The sequence below is a fragment of the Diabrotica undecimpunctata genome, chromosome 4, assembly GCF_040954645.1.
Source record: "Diabrotica undecimpunctata isolate CICGRU chromosome 4, icDiaUnde3, whole genome shotgun sequence".
In the NCBI taxonomy this organism is placed as follows: domain Eukaryota; kingdom Metazoa; phylum Arthropoda; class Insecta; order Coleoptera; family Chrysomelidae; genus Diabrotica; species Diabrotica undecimpunctata.
The window spans coordinates 97,644,641-97,664,530 of NC_092806.1; the positions used below are offsets into that span (position 1 = coordinate 97,644,641).

The following is a 19,890-nucleotide window of genomic DNA, read 5'->3' on the forward strand; positions in this document are numbered from 1 at the left end:
CTCATCCCTAAAAGAAATCAAACAGATCGTTGGAATACCTCCTGGCAAACTTTTTGCGACCACTCAACAACACAATACGTGCATATACAACCACACATCCCTTATTCCAGATGGTTTAAGAATTTCAATACCGCTCGTAAATATACAACAACTTTAATAAGATTGAGATTTGGCCACGCTTGTGATCCTGCTTATCTTGCTCAAATCAAAATATACAATTCAGACTTATGCGAAACTTGTCAAGAACAATGAGATCTTAACCACATCTTTTTTAAGTGTTTCAAATATCTTCAGCATTCAGGAACTCTTTTAAACAACTTGCAAACTCTGCAAATATTTCCTCCATATCAAATAAATATCATGTTGGCTACTAATAATAAAAAAGTTTATGATTGTTTGATTAAATTTATATATAGTGCAAATGTGTGTCTGTAGTCAATCTCAGCTAAGCTCGTTAACCTTTGTTTTAACCCAATTGTTTATTTACCTTTCTTTCCGTGTCCTATTGCTAGTAATATCTTAAACAAATGTCCTGATAGCTCCCTGGACGAGAAGTGAGTATCCCTGTTGTTCCTTATATTTGTTTTTTTTTGCTATAATTTTCTCTTTTTGTTTGATTCAGTTATAGGGATTTTATGAGGTTTTTTGACTCGAATAGATACACTTTTTGCACTAGCAATTAATAGTATAGATTATACACTGTATAATGTACACTTATGTATGCACTTATGTGTATATGCATACATTTTTTTTCTTTAGTATTAATTATATCAGAATATTGATATTAGTAATTTTTCTTTTATTATATCTCAATACGTAATTGGCTAAATAGCTAAGTGCTAAACCCACAAAAAAAAAGTAAACGCAACAAAAAAAGCATCTTAATAATCGTAAAAATTGGAATTTCTAAATACTATAAGACTGAAATACCAGTTTCATGAATCAAACGCGCGGAAAATTCTTGTGATCAGATTTGTCTCCAAAATAATTATAGATCCCACTGACTAATATTATGAGGTCACTGCAATACTAATTTAAGACATGAAAGAATTTAATGAGTAACTCAAAACGTAGTTCTCTTAAATAGGGTGAGGGAGTATTCTTCAAATTTCTTGGTACTGAATTAACATATCCAGCTTTTCACTACATTCTATTAATATATTTTTTGTTTAAAATAATCAATCTAATTGTATAACTTTTTTATTTTATACTAGTACTTGGGACTATTTTATTTTGGACTAGTATTTTTATACTAGTATTTTATTTCTCAATCAAATTCGGTTTGGTGTAAATTATGGTAGGTACTTACGGTCGCTTCGGAGGTATTAGGTATTTTCCAGTTGTCATAAATATTGAACCGGCCATCTTCAAGTACTTAAGCAATTCAAGCTAAGCATAAGAGTTTATAATAAAATCATTTTAACCTAAAAAATATTATTATTATTAATATAAAGTAATTATACGTCAAAATTTAAAAAATGACAATGTGTTTAAAAAATCTAATAAATATGATTATGGTATCGTGGACCAAGAAAAAAGGATTGCAATTCACAACAAAATTAAGTTCAAAATTATTAGAACAGATGGAGGAAAGGGAAACAAATATATACCTAACAAACGTCTGCAGACTTCAAACGAAAGATATCCTAAAGGTGGGTACACATATGCGAGCCGAACGGTATACATACAGTACGCGTACAGATCCTTGAAAAATATTCTACATCGTACTGATCGCATACTTATCTCGATCCATGGAAAGCGACAAACCAACAACGAACATACATGTGCGAAATGATTCATTTTATTTATAATTTGGGTACTGATTTATATTCCTGTTTTTGCTTGTTTAACAAAAATAAAATTATGTACAGTAATCATCGACGTATAAATAAAGATTTTATCTTTATTTATACGTCCATGACAATAATCAGTTTACTGTTTTCTCACGTCTCTCTAGGAAGGAACACGTCATTCACACAATGTCGATTTGATGACACAATAAAAATGTTCGCTGCGTCTAGTAAGCGCCGTCCAAACTGAAAGCCGAGCTTCCTTTGAAGTCGTGAAATAAACCGCAACAATTTGGTTCGCGACGAGTCACGATGAAACAGTACGCAAGCGGTTTTTTCTGCCGTACACATTAACGAATATAGCGTTCACAAACGGTTCGCGAACAGTTCTGCTCGCAAATGTGTACCCGCCTTTAGAGATCTCTTTCTTCTCTCTGGTTTAGAAGATTAAAGAAAAGTTTATCCAAAACAACTAAAGAATAATGACGCTAAGATTAAAATTATCTGTTGTAAGGTCAAAGATTATAAAAATGATAAAAAACGTATAGATAGTGAGCAAGAACTCAAATATTAGAACAGTCGAGAAATTTTACATACAGTTGTTTTTCTCTAATGCACAAGATAAAAAAATAAACGTGAGATCGGAAGACCTTTCGAAAATTGGTTTATATGCCATATAAGCAATTTCACAACAAATCAAATACATGCAAACAAATATACTAATCTATGGAGATTAAACTCATGAACGGAAAAACATAGACATTCTGTTTAATAAAAATCCTAACAAAGGCAATAATTCACAAATAGGAAATTAAAAACATTTACTATTTGAATCTTATTTATATAAGCCTCATGTTTCGCCCTCACGTTTCGTATCCGAAAATTGGCTGATAAGGTCAACGATCGTTTCGATTCGATTCCAAAGACGGCTAGATTGTGTGTTGATGAGCAGATGTGTTCGACCAAACTCAAGCATCGTCTTTGTCAATTTATGCTAAATAAGCCGCACAAATGGGGCATCAAACTATTTGTGATTGTCAAGATTACTCATATCGTTTTAAAATTTATAACGGTGCAGGCGACAATATAGTTCTTCCTGGCGCACCCGATCTTGGAAGCACATCAAGCATTGTTGTACGTTTGTGACATCATACCCAGTTTTCTCATCAAATCCTTTACTTCCCATACAATAGAATCCCAAACGGCAAGCTTCCGTTGGATAAAGATATCAAAGATGAAGAAAGAGGATATTCTGTTGAATATGTTGGATCTGCGTACGGTGTTGATTTCAGTAAAATTTCATAGAAATATACCAAGAACATGCGACTGGTATCGACTTACATTGGCATTGAGCCGTTTTTGAAAGCAAATCCAAATCAACATATTGCAAAATTACCACGATATGATCGAAAGAAAAAAGAAATACATCTAAGCCAACTGTCCGCAGATCATTCGCAAATACAACAGACATATGGGAGGAGTCGATCTGATGGATGGATTGCTGGGACGCTACCATATTAGTGCCAAGACGCGTAGTGCAATCATTCAAACTTTCTACCACTTGATCGATATGGCTGCAATAAACGCTTATATTTTGTATCGTCGCATACATGCTGAAAATGTAATGATTCGAGCAATATCTCAGTGCAACATGAAAAGTTGTTGCATCTACCAGAATTCAGAGAACAAATTGCTGCTGCTATCGTTGTATTCAGTAAAAAACGTGTACTTGGCCGACCTTCAACATCAAAATCACAATCGAGCTCACCGCAACTAACTACTTCTGGCATTGGAAAAAAAGCAAAACATCCCATTGATAATATTCGCCTTGACGATATTGATCACTTTCCACTTGGCCCAACAAAGAGTGGTAAAAAAAAATGAAAATTTTGCAAAGTGTCGAAAACTCAATGTGTGTGTAGCAAAAGTGATCTTGATTTATGTTGTACTAATGCCAAAATCTGTTTTTATTGTTATCACCAAAAAAATAATGTACACACAAAGTTTATTTTAATAAAATCCATGTACCTGATTTTACTTGGAAGCCAAACAAAAATTGATAATTTCATTTTAATAGCTTTTTTAGGTTTTTTAATACATTAATACACTCCAGGAGAGTCGTAGGTAAAATTTCAAAGATGAAGTCCAATAATAATATTAAATCTTTAGTAACTCATATCTTCTGAACGGCTCGATGGACTGCAATTTTTATTTTAATTTATATCTACTTTACGTACTCTAAGAATATTTCTTTATTACTAAATTATTGATTTAACCATACAATATGTTTAAAAAAGTAAAAAAAAAATTACAAAGATTAAGTTTTTTTGTTCTATTTTATCACGTGACTACTACCATATGCTGGACGAGTATCGAATAACGATTTTATTTAATCTATGTATATATGCATACAACAAAATAGTGACAGCGAGTTTTACGATTTAGATAAAGACCTGGAATATATGCTTAATGATGACAATGGACCAATAAAGGTAAGATATTTGACATATTGGGAAATAAACTAAACGGTATGTAAACAGTGGTAAATGAATTCAGATTTTTTACATTTTTTACACGCACGTAGATATTTGGTCATTTGCGTGGTATAATAGTTCTATGTACACATAGGTTTTTATATTCCCCTTACTTGCAGAATTCTAGGATAGTATGTGAAATTCCATCAACATCGTCTGACCAGGATATAAATGAGGAAAATTTTACACGACAAATAACTTAAATTTCAAACAGTGAAAATAAAGGACGAAAACATATATGTGGAGATAAAAAAAAACAAGGAAATGAATAAAGAAAAAGTGGCGAAAGATATCGTTGTAAGAAAATGGTACAAATAGAAGTCTATAGGGCCACATTGCTGTTATAAAAATAAATGTTTTGTGTGAAAAATGTGAAAAACATTTTTGAGAACTTTTGAAAACTGGTCAACTTTAATATCCAAAATGCATACATATTTACTTGATTGCATAGAGCTAAAACTTAAAGCTTGTAGTACTACTAGAAATACATATTCGAGGCGAAGCCACACCGTGATGTATTACATCAGGTGCTCTATGACTGGTAAATTACAAATTTGTAAGAAGGCATATTGAAAAATACATGGGTTATAAAACAATAGAGGAAGAGTTGAAAATGTAAAAAGTATGAAAACTGATTTATCAACTCCAAAGATGGATGGTAGGGGTTCACACAAAAATGATAAAAGAAAATATACTAATCAACAAATCGGTTTTTCAGTTTTTTTCATTGAATCACTACCTAAGTACGAGAGCCACTACTCTCGTCAAGATAATCCTAACACGTATTTTATGACATGGGAATATACTATAGGGAAGTATTATGATGTTTATAAGCACAAATGCATACGATAAGTTAGCACCGGTGTACAAATTCAGACGTATATTTACCGAAATATTTAATATTAAATTTAAAAACACACAAACAAATTCTTTCACAGCATAAACGTCGCTCTTGAGAATGCCGCTTTAAAAACTAATGCAGGTGCTATACAAGAGTTAAAATTTAAACAAGAATTGCATCACCGAAAAGCCATAATTGGTCAAGACACCATATAAGAAGCGACTCTGGAAGCCTCAACACCTGATGTAATTTATGGTAAAACGTTCGAGCTTTCAGCAGGTCTTGCCAACTCCTAAATTATCAACGGGACCAACCTTTTACAAGAAGAAGTTGTTTTGTTACAATTTCACCATCCATAGTTTGTATCTCTCCCAGGGGTATTTCTACATGTGGAATGAGGCAACAGCTAACAGAGGAGCTGACGAGATTGAAAGCTGTATAATTAAATATTTATCATCCCATTATTACCAGTTCTGACAGCTGCAGTGGACAAAATAAGAATTGGTCACTTGCTTCGTTTGGATTCGTCTTGTAGCAGACGGCCGTTTTAAATAAATTATTTATGTATTTTCGCAAGTTGGGCATACAATGCTTCCTTTAGATCTAGATTTTACCCTAGTGGAAAAACACATTAGAGCTCATTGCCAATATGTATATTCTCCAAAGGAATGGGAAACAGTTTTACTTATTTCACAGAAAAAAACTGTGTTCATAGTATATCGTATAAAATAGGAAAACCTTTTAAAAATTTTTGATAGGCCGAATTATTTCCAATAGCCAAAACCAGCCAAAAATCATCGGGCGATTATCCGAAACGCTGTTAGAATGAGATTTCTAGCTGAACATTTGGATATGATATAGTTATCGGACTCATAGTAGCCATTTTACTAGTTTTTCTATTAAAACAATGATTCAGACAGGTTCGACTTCAAGAACAGTTTCTCAACAAACTAGAAAGAAAACATGAAGCTCAGCTTCCCATTGAGGCTGGAAAACTTAAACATGTTCTATCATGTCTACAATGGATACCCTCAGTGCATTATGATTATTATACAAATCTACGTGTTAGATCCAATGATTGAATTTTAAAGTTTGAATTATTTTTTTGTTCAGGACATATTGTCTTCAAAAACTTTTATTACTTATGTAACTTGTTTTTAAATAAAATATTGCCAACAATGGTATCTATTGCATGTTTTTTCTAAAAATTCTTGTAATCTCTTTAAAAAAAAATCCAATGCACTCAAGTTTGTTATTGTAGTTTTGAATTGTATTATTACACATTCAGTCTCAAATTTGCCGTAATTGTATATATGTATTTCTTACATACGATTTTTGAAACTTTCAAGAGTGTCTCGTTTAATATTTAAAAAATGTCACATATCATTTTTTTAACCCGAGCCCCTTCAATTTGAACTTTATCAAACAATTAATTTTAAAAATAATTATATCGGTAGATACTATAAAGTAGTTAGGCTTACATATGGACATGAGATTCACCTGGAAAACTCATATATGGAAAAAAAATCTTAATAACACATTTAGAAAATATTATTGCTTACTCGAAAGAAAGTCCCAGTTGTCGTTGCGAAACAAACTACTAGCGTACAATGCCATACTGAAGCCAATGTGGGCGTACGAATAGAGGTGTGGTGGCACTGCTTCAAAATCCAACCTAGCAACCATGCACCGATTTAAAAACCAGGTGTTACGAGCAATAACTCATGCGCCATGGTTTTTAAACAAAAAAGCCACTACAAGACCTATAAGTGCCAACTGTGAGTGAAGTGATAGTTTCACATAGTGAAAAATATTTACAACGATTAGAGAACCACCCAAAAATGTTAGCGTTAAATTTATTGGACAATTGGTCAATAAACGAGAAGCCTGAAGTGAAAATTCCCATTAGATTTACCATTCTTAAGTTAAAAATCAAAATCAAATGGAATTAATTTTAACAATTCAATAAATCACTTTGCAAATTTAAATCACATATTAACCACTACAAGACCCAACGTTGAGAATAATTTCAAAGCCTTAGCACAATTTTTGCAGTAGTTAGAAATAAATTATTTTTTTAGAAATTTTGCTCCTTTTTGGCATTTAGGTATCTAAACAACAAATAGGTAGGGACATTTTTAGAAATCGTCATTTTGAAACTTTTTGTATGTCCTAAAAGATGGTTATGCCAAAAACCTTTAAACTTCTATGTTTTTTAATGATAAAATAAAAACTCCGAAACGTACATTTTTTCACACTAATTTATTTATAAATAAAAATTGTCAATAAATCTCACGCAGGAAATTGTCAGAATATGTTTGTATAAGTATTATACATAAAAAAAACTTTTCGGTACCCTGGCTTTTTGGGTGTAACGAACAGGGTATATTTTTGTCTTATTGCCCTGGACTATATTCAAATTCTAGTTATAACAACCTTTCGGAGAGACATTTCTAAAAAAATCTAATATTCGACTCACTACAACAAATTCTAAACAAATAGTAACTGGACTATTATAAATAATTAAACGTTAAAACTAAAGTGGTGGTTTGTATTGAGATTTTCACAATAGTGAAGATGAAATAATGTATTTACAGATTTTTATTAACAATGATTGAGTTTGTTTAACCTTTTACGAATGTGTAAAATTATTTTGTAGTAAAATTGTGTGTATGCTTGTAATGTAATGTTTTCAACATTAAAAAGAAAAAACGATTTCACGAAAAACGATGGGCCTAGAAGGGTTCTGTGTTGTGACTAGGCTAAGCATAGAAAAATAAATAATAAAAGACAATAAATACTTAAATTTAAGACGAATTTGATAATTTTGCATTCTTAAAAATTAGGATTGAACTGATGTATAAAATTCTCTTGTCGCATATCGCGTGAATAAGAAAGTTGAAACGTACAAATTAACTTATTGAGATATTTTAATTTTCAGTTTAAAAAACGTAATAGGACAGTGCAATTCTTTTTTTAACACGTATATTGGAATTTTCACGTGACAAAAAAATTAAAAAAAGTAAGGACTGATATCTTGGTGAACTTGAAAACCAATTAGTACATACATATCTAATTCTTTACACTAATACATACATAATTTAAGTTTAAATATCTAGGCATCACATTATGTAGCTACGGAAAGCTCGAAACTGAAGTGGAAGATCAAGTGAATAGAGCAAACAGAGCCGCAGGCTGCCTTAATGAAACAATATTAGAAAAATTGATGGTAAGACACTATGGGACAGAGCTAGAAGTACAGATATACGACGTATATGCAAGGTGGAGAACATCAAGAACTGGGTAAGAAATACAAGAGTAGAATGGAACGGTCATATAAGCCTAATGACAACAAATAGAGTCGTAAAGACGACAAGAGACGGTTCCCCAATATAAAGACGATTAGTAGGAAGACCACGAAAACGATGGAATGACAACTTACTGGAGGCACATTGAAAAACAGACAGAGTCATGTCTATACAAAAAGAAGAGAAAGAAGAAGAAGATATTTAATCCTATGTAAAAAAACACTTGTCTTTGTCTTTCTTTAAACTAAATTTTAAATAATTATATAATAACCAAAAATTTAAGTAATTTGTAGGTATCGGTATTTTATATATCTAATATGTAGAATATAGTTAACGTTATTTTAAAAATAAGTACCCACTTAATATTACTTACTAAAATCTACCATTTATTTTAATATATTATGCATAACAAGGTACATCAGATTACAATCTCACCCAATAAATCTCTTCATTGTACGGAAACGTAGAACAGAAAACGTCCACCTACCTGTGTACTAATATAACAAGGTATGTGACTGGTATGTATTCTAAACTGATATCTCGTCCCGACATCCTCAAATGCTAACTATTTTTCCATAATGGCCTTCACGTGTATGCGGAAACCGCAGTCAGGCAGTACGGGGACGTCGTAGTTGCTGATACTTTGCTTTGCACACGAAACGTCACCTAAACTTATTTCAAGTCTGCCGCAGGAAGATACACGGAGAAATGAAAATTCACCGCTTTCCTGGTAAACACAAGGCCGATAATAAAGATGGTTTTATTACTTTAGCATCCAGACGGTGGTGTTTTCATTATTGAAATGTGTGTTTGATTTTATATTATGCTGGCACCAGATTAAATAAACGATCGTTTAATTTCCTGCTTTGTGAGAAACAATAAAATTTTAAATAACAGTCTTACAATCATTAGGAAATTATAATTATTTAGTATTGTATATCTTTACCGACATTATTAAGTTTTACAAAAATTAAGTGAAACTATTCAAAAATGCACAAGATTGTTTACTATGATGCAAAAGATGTAAATAATTTCAAAAATATGTTCTTATGCTGACTTGAGTGTTCGATAAAGCCTCAATTTTGTCACCGTACAGATGTCTTTGCCAATAAAAATATATAAACGTTACTAAATTAAACAAATTTTGTTTTTTGTTACTTGATAAAAAATTCTTCTATTAATTTAATTTTATCTTATTCATTCATATTGGCAATTCAGACATATATTATACAAAGCACGTGGTGTTCGTGTGTATCAAGGTATAAAAAATGCTTATTAAAAGCTTAAAAGTTTTATTTTAAAAAAGATCTTTTCGAAATTGAATCATTCCATCATCAGTTTACTAAAAAGTTTTTAAAAACATTGTTTGGCTACAGAAAAACATTGGAAGGACATCAGTAACAAAAACAATCCTCATGGAATTTACAAAGGTAAATACAATAGACTGTTAACTTCGTTAATTAATAAAAACTAAAAATGGGGGCATCTTACATGACCCCCAGAGCTGGTGAGATTTTATCGACTTAATCGAGTCTAGGGCTAACTGACTAGTTAAAAGGGCTAACTAGGCTTAACTAGGGCTAACTGACTAATTAGCCCTAGACTCCAGCACAGATCAGAGGTAATGTAAGTCGATAAAATCTCACCAGCTCTGGGGGTCATGTAAGATGCCCCAATTTTTAGTTTTTATTAATCAACGAAGTTAACACTCTATTGCATTTACCTTTGTAAATTCCATGACGATTGTTTTTGTTACTGATGTTCTTCCAATTGTTTTTTGTGGCCAATAACAACTTTTTATTAAACTGATGATGGAATGATTCAATTCCGAGAAGATCTTCTTTAAAATAAAAGTTTTAAACTTTTCATAAGCATTTTTTTATATCTTGATACACACGAACACCACGTGCTTTGTATTCAACAGGTATACTAGCCACTCCTGGATATCTCCACTTCATGGGTTTGTTTCAGTTCCACTTTTAATAGATTATACACTTTAAAATAGACGACTTTGAAATGATATTGCCAATATTGTTGAGTTGCGTTCGTGAGTCGACTTTATTGTAAGATAGTTTACACGATTACATGAAATCAACTTTAACTTAAGAATATCCGTCAGAAAAAATAATAGCATGTGATCTGTCTTTAAAAAGACAACCACATGCAATGACGACAGTAAAAGCTGCTTCTTTGATTTTTCTCCTCTTACCATCTTTTTCCTTCAGAACTATACTTGAATCTTTCTATTGAACTCTATGTTCATTTTCCCATGCATGTTTACATATTTAAGACAGCCAGATGTTTACATGTTGTAGCCAACAAATAGGACTACAGAGAAAACGAAGATAGTCTAAGAATCGATGATCATCGCTGAAAAGATGGTACAATAAAATATAAATCCAATATATCGAAGAAAAGTTTTGAAACAAAGAAATTACTTTCTATCAGGAGGTAAGGAAGACATAAAAGAAATTTCAGAATAAGAGTAAATACAGATTCTTCTGCATTTTATTAAGAAGATTTCTATACAGTTTGCTCTATTTAGTAAAATAAAAGTCGTTTTTTTAATTTTGTTTTATTTCTATCGTTGTCTCCAACTAATGTCTCCTAATTGTTTCCATGTAAGTCGTTACTCTACAATGGTGCCATCTACTTTTATGGCCATGAACAAAACCAATCTAACAATATCATTTGATGAAGGCTTAGGAGCCTGAAATGACGTCATAACACTCTTTTGATTATAAATTTAAACATAAGACGTTGACGAATCGTTCTCCTACGCCATATACTGGCTTTTAATATATCGGATCAATAGCAAACTTTTGCTAAAAGATGTGAACTTTTGCATATTTGTACATTTAGTATAGCACAAAGGAGAGAAAATGATATTATTAGGTTGTTTCTGTTCATGGCCATGAACTTTTGCATATTTGCAACAGGGCAGACAAACGATATTATTAGGTTGTTTCGGTTCATGGCGATTAAAGTAGATGGCACTTTTGTATGCTAACCACAAAGGATTCTGGGGGAGGGGGTAAGTCATCAGAACAACAACAAACGACTCCATATATCAACATATTACATACGTTCCATGGCAAAAGATAAAACACTCTACGAACTAGAAGAGAACTACGGAGAGGGTTACATACCTAATCTTAAAACTAAATTCATAAACCAGAATAACGATTTTGCAGATTTATTCTTCAACTAAAAAGGCAACTGACAATTAAATACATATGACGAAGACAACAACAGAGAATTTAAAACAATAATATTGGGATATTTTAACGCCAAAATTGGAAGAAGAATTAAAGACTGCAAAAACAAGATTTAAAATTTTAGATTAGGCACAAGTAGCACAAGAGGAGAAAAATGGAATTCGTGAAAGAAAAAAACATGTATGGTATGAATACCTTTTACAAAAACAAACCCAACAGAAAGTGGACATGAATTGCACTTACCGGAACTACCAAAAATGAAATGGGCTATCTCTCAAAAAACAAAAAAATATTTGAAGACGTCACAACAATATAAAACATATTAACTGGTAGTGACCATTGGAAAGTTAAAGCGAAAATAAATATTAACATGAAAGAAGAGCGAAAAAGTATATTTAAAATAAGAACGCATGAAGAGGAATTCCGAAAGGTCTTAGCAGGTAAAACGAAAACGATTACAACAGAAGAAATCGAAATAAAACTATCCAAAATATTCTAAGAGAGCAAGATATAAGTTCAAGACAATACATTAGAGATAGAAAAAAAATACAACAAACAATGAAAACGAACCAAAAGAATCATAAGATCAAAGAAAAGAAAATACAATGAAGATAAATTGAAATGTATGAAAGAAAGTTTTAAAAATAAACAAATTAGAAATTTACATCAAGGGGTGAAAAATAAGAAAAAGAACTACCAAAGAAAACTTGTACACTACAAATGCTAAAGAAATATATTAATATCTCTATTCTTTCTTATCTATAAGAAATAATAGAGAAACTAAAGAAAAGTAAGAGCCCAGGAAAGAATGAAGTAACAGCTAAAATACTCAAATATAGAGGACCAGTACTAATTAAACATTTGGAAAAGTTGCTAAAAGAAATATGGTGAACAAGAACGCAGACCGAAAGAATGGACTGAACCCATACTGTGCCCAATTCACAAATAAGGCGACAAAAGTTTATGCCATAATTACAGAGGAATAGCGCTACTAAATGTTTCATATAAAATACTTGCAGTACCTTATATAAAAGATAAAATACCACAAAAATAGAGAGTGATATAGGAGAAGATCCATGTGGATTCAGAAGAGGGCGCAGCACAGTAGATCAAATTTTCTTGCTGCGTAAAATACAAGCGGAAAGTTACCAATACGAGAATTCATCGATTTTAAACAGGTCTATGGCAGAGTAAAACAAAAAGAAATATACAAGGCACTACATGAAATGGGAATTAGTGAAACATTAGTAAAAATGATAAAAGTGACACTCAGAAAAACAGAGAATATGGTTAAAATAAATGGAAAAGAAAAACAGATAAGTTTGAAGTCAACTATTGTAAAGGGTACGACAAGGAGACCTACTGTCATCATAGTTGTTTAGTATTCTTCTTTATATTGTCTTAATGAATTAACTGAATTAAAATAAATACTAAAAAGACTAATAGTGAAAGCGAGTAAGAAAGGGATTTCTTTGTAGGAGCGACATTTACCATTAGATCAAATATAAAAGAAGACATCCAAACAAGAATTATGGCTGGTAATCACTATATCTTTAATATAAACTTATTAAGAAGTAAAACATATCTAGAAGCGCTAAGATAAAAATATGTACGACAGCGATTAGACTTATAATATTATATGTAAGTGAAACATGGACGATAAATAACTCAAAAAAAGTCATGCTCAAAGTATGGGAGAGAAAAATATTTGAAGGAAAGCTGCGGAATGAAATGTGGATAAAAAGACCAAATATAGAACGAGAGTCGATGTATGAAGAACCGAATATCGTAGGGATATTCGGTTTATAAAATCAAAAAGACTGAGATGACTGGGGCATATCCAAAGAATGCCAAATACGAGACTACCCAGAAGAATACTAAGAGAAGGAAAGAAAAGAATAAAAGGCAAGAAGAGGAAATATATTTACAATACCATATATTTTCGAAGAGTCAAACTAGATAATCCTTAAATGTTTCGGGTACTATCTAAGGTAATTATGTAATGGGCGTTTTTTTTTTAAAACAAACAATTTGTTAGTAAATAATTTACCTATTTTACTTGTAAACCGTGTCACTCAACATCCGTTAACAATTATGGTATTTACATGACGGAGTACCATCCCATCATAACGAATCTAGTGTACCCTGAACCTACAAAAACAATTGCTAAAATAAAGGTCAGAATTGCAAAAGCATCTCATAATGTTACACCTCAAATGCTTACACATTTCGTGTAAGTACATAATTTGAAAACCGACTTCAAGCCTGGGTTAATATTATGAACGCTCTTTTCAAACACCTTCTACAGTGAAAAAAAAACAACAAAACATGAAGGACAAATTAAACCACATTGGCTTAAGTTTATGATGGTGATATAAAATACAGGATAATGCATTTAAAAATACTGAGAAAATACTGAATTTGTGTTTTGACTTACCCTGTATTAAATTTAAACAATATAACAATATATATATATATATATATATATATATATATATATATATATATACATATATCTTTAGTTATAATGTTAATTATTTGTATAAAACACAGTTTACTGCTGCTTATTGTTGTACAGTCTTATCAAATTATAATTTTTAAACTTCTGATACAATTTACTCTACCTTTCTTCATATATATCTAGAGCTAAACTTTAAAAAATAATGACATCCACATTGTCCAAATTCGCATGGTCCAGAACAAAATAACACCGTAAAGTCTACAGAACGAGCACATTCTTTACAGATTTAAAAATAAATAAAGCGTGTCCAATCAAAGGCTAAATTCATAAATAACACGAGAGTAAAGAACTTAGACGACAAATGTATATCCGGATACCGGTCAAAACACACTTTTTAGAGATGAAACCCATTTTCAGTCCGATTAAAAACGACGATAGGCACAGCTGGTCGAGAATGATTACAAAAAAATCTCATAAAAGCGAAAAACGAAAAACCACACACATGGTTAAAAGAAAAAAGTGTCTTGGCTCGCCTCTCCTATGAAAATTTGTTCAGTATAACTTTTCAGTCAGTTAGTGCATGTGCTGAAAATAGTCTACACAGTGCTATTCATACGTTTGAAATGTATTCTACTTCTCGGGGCCATAACTGACATTGGGAAAGATTATTAGTGTTGTTTTTGGTGTAATTACATGTGATTATAGTCGTGATGTGATACAACACTTGTTGGAAATTTATCAATTCTCGATGATTTCTGTAGCAAGAAGTGATGTGGATGTTCATATGACGAGCTTCTCTTCAAAATTCTTCTCACTGATGGGGACTGAAAGTACGACTATACATAGAAGCAAAACAATAAGTAAGTTTTATTGTTTAATATATTTTATTAATTCTTTTGCCCTTAAATAGTTACGGGGATGTTTACATTGTGGGTGACATTTTTTGTTAGTAAAAATAAGTATGTTACTGGCAACAGATATGTTTTGGCAAACATTTACCTCAAGTGAGCATTGTCTTCCGATGTCAACAAAGACAATTAGTGAAGTCATAGAATAAACTTTGACATTTAACAACGATGTTATTATTTAAAAACTATTACAATTGTTTATATATTAGACTAAATTATTGACTAAACATAAAAATTATCGGTTTTCATTTATTTATTTATTTTATTTTGAGAGTGTGTATTTATTTATTTTTTAATTTTGAGAGTATGAGTTTTATAAAATAGGGCTTTTATGGTACATTATCTTCTCTGAATATGCATGTAATTTTTACATGTGTGGGATTTATTCTAGCTCCTGATCCACATTGTTTATAGTTTACGGTTATTTCGCAAAATGATTACTATTTCTAAACTTTTACTTCTTTTTGCTATTAGTTCTTTTATGCTGTTTCCCAGATTTTGTTACTATGTATGCTGCCTCTTCTTATTTTGTCTGCTTTTTAGCTTCTACCACTTTCTTTGGCAACTTCACCATCCATGCTTAGGATATGTCCCAAACTGCTTCTTCTTCTTAAAGTACCCTCTCCTCAATGGAGGTTGGCTACTATAATTGCAAATTTTTCTCTGCCTTCAGCTGTTCTTACTAGCTCTTCAAAATTTATCCCTGTCCATTGTCGGATGTTTCTTAGCTACAGTTCTGAAAAATAACAAATAAATTTTCATAACACGCACAAATTTTTGATAATTATTTTTTATGTTTGTGGAACTTTATTTTTTAAATAAAATATATGAATTAGAAAGTTTGATGTTGTGCTGGCTCCAAGATTAAAGATCAAATATAAATAAGTAAAATGATTAATTGGTCGAATAATATAATTAATTAAGAGATCGTATGTTGATTTTAATAAAAAATCTACAATTAAATGAGTATTGTTAAAATGCCAATTACAACATTTAATTAGAATTTGAACAGCCCTATAACAAAAATAAGAAACAAAAAATTGACGAGGTAATAAAGAATTAGAACTATTTATGAAAAAGGAAGCAGGAAGTCAGTTAAATACACCGAAGTTAATAAGACCATGACCAGAAAGATGCGAAAAGACACGCAATCAATAAAAATAATACGAATATTAGATCTCAAAAAGTAACTGGAGAGAACCGAAATTAATTATATTAAAGATGAGCAATTCAAGAGTATTGCATTATTCTACTCTAAGAGAAATTAAAAACAACTTAAAAAAACAGGAAACACAAACTCAAAACTTTAATATGAAATCAGGAATTTGTGACAACTGATTAAAATAAACAAATAAAATCGGCACTGCAGAAATAAAAATAACGACTGAGCATGTAGAAAAGAGTGCCCTGACCTATTTATCCCACTAACCCTTACAATTTTTTCTAGAACTATATTGAATAGCAAGGTAGACAATGGGTCTCCTTGGCGAACACCTTTTCTCACTTCAAATTTTTCTAAGACTGTACCATTGCATTTCACAGCACAAATAGTTTTTTTAATTGTCATTTTTACCAATCTTACTATTTTTGCTGGTATTTGGGATTCTTTTAGCATTTCTATAAATTTGTTTTAGTCTATTGTATTGCAGGCGGCTTTGTAATCAATGAAAAATTGTATTCATAACAATTGATCAGGATTAGTTTTAGTATGAAAATTTGATCGGTTGTTGATCTTCCCTTACGAAATCCTCTTTGGTATTCTCCTAGATTCTTCTTCAAATATATTGCTAATCGTTTTTTAATTAGCGTAGCGAACACTTTGTATATAACATTAACAAGGATATTCTTCTATAGTTTGTGCATTCAGTTCCCTTTGTGTATAGGAATTATAATAGACTTGTTCCATTCTGGAGGCATTTCTTCGGCATTTCAAACTTCTACTGTTAGCTCGCTAAGTTGGTTTCTTAAAGCCTCTCCTCCATATTTTAAGTTCTCTGCCAAAATGCCGCTCTCCCCGGGCCTTTTTTTACATTATAATTTTCTTCGGTAGTCACTCCTCCATTTAGCTGCTCTTCGCAATATTCTTTTTATTTTCTACATATTTGGTCTTCGTCCACTATTAGGTTACATTGCTCATCTTTTACATTCATAGTTCTTTCCTGGTATCCACTTTTAATGTATTTTACCCCTTTAAATTTTTTTTTATTTCGTCTTTCTTGTAATTTTCTTCAATACGATTTACTTTATCATCTATATAGGTACTGTCTTTTCCAAGATTTTAGGATTTTCTTTACTTTTTTCCATTATTCGGCATTCCTTTCTAGGTCGTCTTGTTTTTGCAATCACAAAATTTTTAATCTCAAATCCGATCTTTTTTTTTGTAAATCTGTTCTACATACGTCATCGAACCAGTGGTTTTTTTTATAAATCTTTATGTTATTGGTATGTTCTTCGACGTAGCTTCCTTTATAGTGTTTGTCATTTTCAAAACTTTTGTTGTATGTCACTCACAGTAGTACTATCTTGTTTGGCGTATGTTTCTTGTATATCCTTTTGATAACCCTGCACTACCTCAAATTTTCGCAATTTTTTAAAATGAAATTAAGGTTAAACTTTTTTCTTCGTTTAGCTTTTTAATTATTGCTTTTCTTACAGTAATTTTAATCAAAAAATGATCAGAGTTTAGTATTTTATATTTTTTACTAGAATATAAAATATATTAATTGTAAATATTTTATTTTATATTGAATTAATACTAGTACTTTTTATACATGATTCATACTGTCAAACATTTATTTAAATTAGATATTTACTTCGTTTAGTTAGGTTAGAATTTGATTTTTTATGACGATATCTACCTATTTAATTGGTTTAATTAGGAAAACGTAATAATACAAAACTAGGTTAAGAAATACCATTATCGAAGTTCAATGACAAACATGCCATTTCCATGCAAACAGCTTTGAAATTTATTGAGCCGGTGTATTCCCCTTTAAAATAAATCAGAGGCCTTATTATAGAGTGATAAAAGTCAGAAGTTATATCTGTTAACTACCAAGGACGAAAATTTTTGTAATCTGTACGATTAAAAAAAAAGAATAAACGGCATATGTTGCTTCTCTTGATCCTTTATATTTTTAAAAATATATGGGTATAAAATAATACGTCTACCATTTTTAAAGTTTTTTATGACTCTTAGTTTAATATTGGCATATATATATATATATATATATATATATATATATATATATATATATATATATATATATAAACAAAACCACCAGTTTATTAGGGTTGCAGCACTCTTTTGACTTTTTGTCAAGCTTTCGGAATTGTTTTATTCCTTTTTCCAGAATGTTTACAAAATATCACAATTCGTTAGTGCAACTTACTAGTCGTTGAGATTATTTAAAATAAACTTTGTCACTCAACATTAACAATACAAATATAAAATATAATAATGGACAATACATTCTAAAAATTTTAGTCAGGATAGTAAACCTTAGTTTATTTCATGCCGTCTTTTGATAGTGTGTTCTAACTCTGATACATAGAGAACAGAAATAAAAACATTGTGATTAAAATGTAATTAGTTGTTCTTAATATTGTATTTATTTTCAAGAAACAAGAGGCCCATATTGGGTAGTTTTTATTTTTAATTATTAAATCTGTCTTAATGATATGCAAACAGTTATGCATACTAGAATATGTAGAAGTAAGATATTTATTTTATTTTTGATGTTTTTTCTAGTAAATAACAATAAATGTTGCTCAATTTATCTATGTCAGACGTTTTATTTATGCAATTTATTGCGATATTCTAATTTCTTTATTCCATGAGCGTCGAGGTCTACCTCTTTTTCTTCTTCCAGGGGGCTTCCATCTGTGAAGTTTTTAGGGCCAACGTTCGTCAGGCATTCACAATAGGTGTCCAAATCATTTTAATCCTCTTATTTCTATTCTGTCAATGACCGTTTCTGTAGCATTTATGTTATTTATTATAGATTCGTTGGTCTTCCTTTCCAGCCTTGATGTTCTAGCACTTCTTCTCAAATAATCCATTTCAACTGCCAGCAATCTTCTCTTCAGGTCTGCATTAATTGTTCATACTTCAGAGCCATAACAAAGAACTGATTCCACCATGGTTTGCTCTATTCCTTTTTTGTTCCTTTTGGAAATGTTGCGATCCCATCATAAGGAGTTCAGGCATCCTACAATTGTACATCCCTGATTAATTTGGTGTTTAATTTCGGTTTCTCCCAAGCCATCCTTATCAATGCGTGCACCTAAATATTTAAATTTTTCCACTTGTTTAATTTCCACGTCCTCGTCTATCAACACTTCAAACCTTGCATCTGAAATGATAACTAAATCTTCCGTTCTCTTCATGCTGACTTGTAACCCCCATTTTACATATTCTTTGTATAGACCTTAGTCCATTAGTTCCTTTTATTGGCTCTGATAGTCTCTTTCAGATTTTTAGGTGAGTAGTGTTATCCCTGTATACTTCTGTGATTATTCCTAAAAGCTATGGACTAATGCTGAGTTGTTGTAAAGCTTGCAACAATTTACATCTTGGAACTGTATCATACATCTTTTCTAGGTCGATGAAGGCTAGATGTACTTCGGGAACAACCGCTATTATTTTTTCTATTTATTGTTGCAGTATAAACAAGTTATCAGTGCAAGATCTACCAGGCGTTAATCCACTTTCATCTTCGCCAATTAGATGTCCTACGTCATCTTGTATTTTTCCATTTATTATCTTTCCAAACAATCTCCTGAAATTAGGTAGGACACTTAATCCTCTGTACTTTAATTTGTTGGCAG

The 19,890-nt window shown here is 31.1% G+C and overlaps 1 protein-coding gene across 2 annotated transcripts in view; it reads right to left on the reverse strand.

Annotated features, from left to right (window-relative positions):
* LOC140439820 (uncharacterized) overlaps positions 1-14,899 on the reverse strand; it is a 194,620-nt gene extending 179,721 nt beyond the window's left edge. The window contains exons 1-2 of one of the 2 annotated variants that reach the window (XM_072529971.1): positions 14,316-14,899; positions 1,310-1,424 (exon numbers count right to left, since the gene is read on the reverse strand). In XM_072529971.1, the coding sequence (XP_072386072.1) occupies positions 1,310-1,365 (56 nt within the window). In that variant the 5' untranslated portion in view covers positions 1,366-1,424; positions 14,316-14,899. Of the gene's footprint in view, positions 1-1,309; positions 1,425-8,960; positions 9,112-14,315 lie in introns of those variants that run through there. The other variant, XM_072529970.1, reaches the window with a different exon arrangement.
* Positions 14,900-19,890: the final 4,991 nt, after the last annotated feature.